The 5,897-nt window shown below is 49.3% G+C and overlaps 1 protein-coding gene across 1 annotated transcript in view; it reads right to left on the reverse strand.

The window, feature by feature from the left end:
* Naa25 (N(alpha)-acetyltransferase 25, NatB auxiliary subunit) overlaps nucleotides 1-232 on the reverse strand; it is a 75,825-nt gene extending 75,593 nt beyond the window's left edge. Inside the window, exon 1 of the mRNA XM_005403187.2 lies at nucleotides 132-232. Coding sequence (XP_005403244.1) covers nucleotides 132-189 — 58 coding nt within the window. The 5' untranslated portion in view covers nucleotides 190-232. The remainder of the gene's footprint in view (nucleotides 1-131) is intronic.
* Nucleotides 233-5,897: the final 5,665 nt, after the last annotated feature.

The raw sequence follows: 5,897 nt of genomic DNA on the forward strand, positions 1-5,897 counted from the left end.
GGCCGCGCGGCCCGCCCCCCGCGCCTGCCCGCTCCGAGCGCGCTCCCTCAGCGCCCTTCCTGGGCCTCTGCCTTGGCCTCGGCAGCTCCCGACGTGTCGGGACCGCGACCAGGCTAGCCCCAGGCACTCACCGTAAATGGGCCGGAGGCGCCTGTCGTTAGGGTCCTGCACATGGCCCCGCGTCGCCATGATGACAAGCGCAGAACCGCAGTGCGCACGCGCTGGGCAGGCCCCCGGGAAGGGGCTGTTAAAGGGCCAGCATCGATCTCGCTCATCTATCGCGATAGTCGAGGGTCTGCCACTGAGCGCGCCTGCGCAGAAGTGTTTGGTTTTTGTTCGTTTTTGCGCACTGCCCGCTTTATTCGCCCTCTCGTTCAGAGGCTTTCATGGGCGCTGTACCTAGCGGAGTGCTGGTGGAGTAAGCTGGCTTCAGGAGGCTGCTGTTGCTCATGAAATTCTTTCCAGGGCACCCACTGAAGAGTAAGCAGAGGAAGGGGAGAAGCTGGGCGTAGTGACGCACTCCGGTAATCGTCCCACTCTGGGAGGCTGAGGCAGGAGGTTCGCAGATTCAAGCCCAGCCTGGCCATTTAGCGACTTAGCGCCACTGTCTCAAAATCTAAAAAATAAATAAATAAATAAAGTAAAAGGGCTGAGTTGTAGCTCAGTGCGAAGGAACTGTGTTCAATCTCCAGTACCACAAAAGGGGGTAAGGGGGCCCGGCTACACGTTTATCCTTTTGACCCTGTCTTAAGAAACCAGTTGGCCTTGGCTTTGATTGTTGAGAAACCAGGAATTTTTTGAGAAGATTGCCTCAGAGGAAAGAGGGCTAATCCACAGTCAAACACTGCACCTACCCCCAAAAGGTTGGAGAACCCTCCACCTGTCTCCCTGGCACTCAGCCAACTAAGAATTTATCTTAGATAAATAGTAATTTGGTATGAGCCTAGGAACTGTATTTCAAGCCCTTTGAACATACAGTATTGGGCTGGGGATTTAGCTCAGCGGCACAGCGACTGCCTGACAAGCGCAAGGTCGTAAGTTCGATTCCCGGTACCGGAGAGGGGGAAAAAAAAAAAGAACATACAGTATTATTGCATTCAATATTCATGACACCCCTAGATGATATTATGACTTCCCTTTTTACAGATAAATTTATTCATATAACACATAGCTATTGAGCACCTATAACTTTTTTGTTGTTGTTGTCTTTTTGAGATAGGGTCTTGCTATGCAGTTCAGGCTGGTCTCAAACTTGAAACGATCCTCCTGCCTCAGCCCCCCGAGTGCTGGGATTATACGTTTGCACCATCACGCCTGATGGCAAAATGGCGATAAATATCATTAAGAAAAATTAAACAGGAGCCAGGTGTGGTGGTGCACATTTGTGATCCCAGCATTTGGGAGGCTGAGGCAGGAGGATCACCTCAAGTTTGAGGCCAGCCTGAGCTACACAGTGAGTTCATAGCCATCCTGAACTACATAGTGAGACTGTCTCAAGAAAGAAAAGACAAGAGAAGCAGGAGAGGGAGGCGGGAGGGAGAGGTGACAGGTAGGGATGCGGAGATAGCTGTGGAAGTGATTTTAAGTGTTGTGGTGGGATCCAGGCGAGGTGGCGCATTTCTCTAACCCCAGCACTCACGAGGCTGAGGCAAAAGAATCGATGGGAGGTCAAGGGCAGCCTGAGCTACATAGTGAGTTCAAAGCCAGCCCTGAGCTACACAGCAAAACCCTGCCTGAAAAACTAACTAGTGTGGTCAAGGCCAGCCCACCCAAGAAAGTGGATGCTGTCGGAGACGCAGGAAGTGGGTGAGGGGGCCAGGCAGGTGTGAGGTGCTGTGAGGTCCGACCTAAGGCCACACCGTCCTTGTCACTGTGTTATGAAAGCTGGGTCCTGTTCAGTTAATGCCTTTACTACCTTGTCTTAGGCCAGCACACCCCCTCGTGTAAGCCTTAGCCAGCAGGGATTGATTTCTTCTCCTGATGTCCCTTCCTCCTTTTCTGGGCCTTTTAGCTATCAAGAAAATGATATTGCAACTTTAGGTGATGTCAGAATACCCTGGGGAACCTGATAAACTTGCGCCTCTAGCAGTACTGCCCCGAGACCTTGATTCAATCCCTGGACCACTTTTTGAGAATTACTCATTAAGGGATGCAGATCAAAAGCGTCAGAATCCAGCAGAAAAGCAAATTACCAATTCTTAGTAAACTTCTAGGGCTAAGAAGTAAAGCGTTGCCAGGTGGTGGTGGTGCACACCTGTATTCTCAGCACTCAAGAGGCTGAGGCAGGGGGGTCGCCAGGAGGTCAAGGCCACCTTGGGCTATGTAGTGAGTTCAAGGCCAGCCTGAACTGCATACTGAGATCCTGTCTCAAAAAAAAAAGTAAGATACTTGTAGGATTGACAAGGACATTACGACTTTGTGATTATGTACTTACCAACCACCAGGAGGCACAACGTTAGAACTCTCCATTCATCAGTCCTTTCCTAATTTAATTCTCCCTTCTCCTGTGTCTAAGGATAAAAAGAGCTTAAAACTTTTTGGTGGAAGGGGGTTAGTGCTAGCGCTATAGGCATGCATCACCACTCCCATGAGGAGTTTATACAGCTAAAATAGTTCCTTTCCCAGAGTACTTGACTGTCATCTCATTTTGCAAACATTCCAGGTCAGTTTTTTTCCTTGCCCTAAAACATTATTTAACCCCCAGCACCATCAAAGTAAGTTTTTTGTTTGTTTGGTTTGGTTGAGACAGGGTCTCACTGTGTAGCCCAGCCTGGCCTTGAACTCCCAGCAGTCCTCCTACTTCAGCCTCCCAAGCGCTGGGATCACAAGTGTGCACCACCACACCCAGCCAACGTGGGTAATCTTGCTAAGACTACATCTCTCAGCCTGTCCATGTTTTATCTTTTTTTCCCATGTTTTATCTAACATCACTCATTGCCATACTTTTTTTTCTCCACAGGAAATGTGGAAATCTGTTCCTTCTCATATTTGGGTTCCAAATCCCCAACATAATGGTGAAGTTACTCTCCTGACAAATTCACCAAGCTTTCACCAATCTCACAGGCACCTCCCCAGTCATTAACTTAAAAAAAAAAAAAAAAAAAATAGGGTCTTGCTATGTAGTTCAGGGTGGCCTTGAACTCAGTATGTAGCTCACCTTAGGCTGGGCCTTAAACTTGCTGCAGTCCTCCTGCCTCAGCCTCTCGAGTGCTAGGATCACAGGTGTGCACCACCACACCTGGGTGCCAGTTGCTGACTCTTCTCTCATTGTCTTCTGACAGGGTTTCCTTCTTCAACCCAGCTAGTGAGCCACAACTCCCCGAGGTGTTTGGTAGGGCCAGTAGTCCCTTCAGCAGGAAGTAGCTGTATGAAGATGGATTCCTCTATTCCTTTAGCACCCCATGAAGAATTATAGGGGCATGTGTCTCTCAGGGGGAAACGAGGCAGGAGATTAGGGTGCCACGGGCTGACTGGGAAAGTGGATGTGACTGGTTTTTGTTTGTTTGTTTGTTTGTTTTGTTTTTCTTCCGGTATCAGGAATCGAACTCACCACCTTGCGCTTGCCAGGCAGGCACTGTGCCGCTGAGCTAAATCCCCAGCCCTGACGTGACTGTTAATGGCCAAGTTCGCGCGCAGAACAGTTCCCAAGCCCTGCACACGGGTTTCTCATGATAACTAGAGCAGTTTGGGGTAGGATGGCCCAGACCTGCAGACCTGACATCAGATATATATATAATATATATATACAATATTCCACAAAAAAATGTCTACACACTTCAGTTCACCATACTCATAAATGTCTGGAAGCTCATTGCCACCAGTTTGAGCACCACTTGTAATTGTAGAGGCCAAGTTGGTTTTTTGTTGTTGCTGTTTTTGAGACAGGGTCTTGCTATGTAGTTTAGGCTGGCCTTGAAGTCACTATGCAGCCCAGGCTGGTCACAAACTCGTGTCAATCCTCCTGCCTCAGCCTCCCAAGTGCTAGGATGATAGGCGCGTGCCACCATGTCCAGCTATGTAGAAAGATTCTGAAAGGATACTGACAGGCCTGAAACTTCCTCATCTCTTGATGGAAGTTAGGGGCTGATTTACTTAAATCTTGAAACTACGCCTTACTGTTTTGTTCATTTAAAACTAACATAGGTGTTTTAGCAGCCATGAGTAGATCTCTCAGCACTCAGATCTTGGCTTCTGTGGTTTTTGGGGGGGTTGTTTTTATTTATTTTTTGTGGGGTTGAGATAGGGTTCTGGCGATCCTGTACCAGAGAGCTCCATGTACCCCAAATCATACTCACCAACGACAGTGAAGGGTGGGAGCCTCAGGGAAACTGATCCTGGGTCGCCCTGAGATGACGCAAGCAGTGCTGAGCTGGCTGAGGCTGGGCACGGAGGGAGAAGGGAGGAGAGCTGGGGTTCACTTTCGTGCAGGTGAAGGAGATGGCTGAGTCACCGGGCTTCCCAGAGCGGAAAAGTACAGCACCTTCACAGGGGCCAGCGGGGAGGCTGGGAGCGCGTTACTCAGCTCCCTTCTCGGGTTACCTTTGTTGGCAAAGTCCCAAGCGTGCACCAAAGGCTTGGCACCCAACTCCCCAAACTTGGCAAGGCCAGGACATGCTGTGGAGCTCCCCAAAGAAGCCTCCGGAGCCTCAGGTTGCCACCTTCACTGGGACATACTTCCTTTTATCCTGAAACCCTGCTTAGCATCCAAGTCCGATGAACGGGCCTTTCTGCCTTCCCATTCCGATCCCTTGTCCTCGCAGCCTGGGCCTGTCCTCACTCGCTCCCTGCAGGACAGCTTCCACGCCCTGTGGCAGGCCTGAGTCACTGCAGGGAGCGAGTGACATGACCCCTAAGAGAGCTCAAGAGCCCATCCTTTGCTGGATACTTCAGAACTTGGAGCCCTTCTAGGTGACTTCATGGGACGTGCGTGGCATGCAGCGGGTGCTTGTCACACGGAGGCTTCTGTTTCCGAGTTTAAACACAAGACCTCACCCTTCACTGGGTGGCAGATTTGCTCTGGTGCACCGGCGTGGTGCCCCAGGCCTGTAATGCTAGTACTTCAAAGGCTCAGGCAGGAGGATTGCAAGTTTGAGCCCAGCCTGGATAACTTAGTGACTCAGCAATATCCTGTCTCAGAATAAAATATTTTAAAAATCAAAAAGGGCTGGAGGTGTAGCGCAGTGTGAAATCCCTGAGTTCAATCTCCAGTGCTGGAAAAAAAGAAAATAAAAATATCCAGAAGGGTAGAGAGAAAGGAGACAAGAAAGAAAAAGGCTGGGTATGGTGGTGTACATCTGTAATCCTAGTACTTGGGAGGCTGAGGCAGGAGGATCGCTGTGAGTTGGGGGCCAGCCTGGACTACATAAGGAGTCCAAGGCCAGCCTGAACTGCATAGTAAGACCCTGCCTCAAAAAAAGAAAAGAAAAGGAAGGAGAAACCCTCTTCCTAAAGAGCACCCAGACATGGGTGCATTGTTCTTAAGAACAAGAGAAGGGAAACCAAAATAACTTCAAATATGGTGGTTCCCCATGTCTCCACCCAGTGACTGTTCTGGTTTTTCTCTCCTATCTTGATGGATAGGTCCTACTACCTCGTCCTAATCCTTCACAGAATAAAGAGGACAGAGGCATATTTCACAGACTTACTGGTTAATCTCCCTCGCTTTGGAGAGTAGAATAAAGACCAATTCTGGTTCTGAACTCCAACAAATTTGGCTCCAAATCTAGTCTCTGACATTTGTCAACTGTGATCCTGCGGCACAGTGCCTGCCCGGCAAACACAGGGTCCTAAGTTCAACTCCCAATACCAAAAAAAAAAAACCAACCAAGCAAAAAAAACCAAAACCTGTGATCCGAAGCAGGAGATTGGACATCTCCATGGCTTGGTTTCTTCATTTA

The sequence above is a fragment of the Chinchilla lanigera genome, unplaced genomic scaffold (assembly GCF_000276665.1).
Source record: "Chinchilla lanigera isolate Chin_1 unplaced genomic scaffold, ChiLan1.0 scaffold00081, whole genome shotgun sequence".
NCBI classification, from domain to species: Eukaryota; Metazoa; Chordata; class Mammalia; order Rodentia; family Chinchillidae; genus Chinchilla; species Chinchilla lanigera.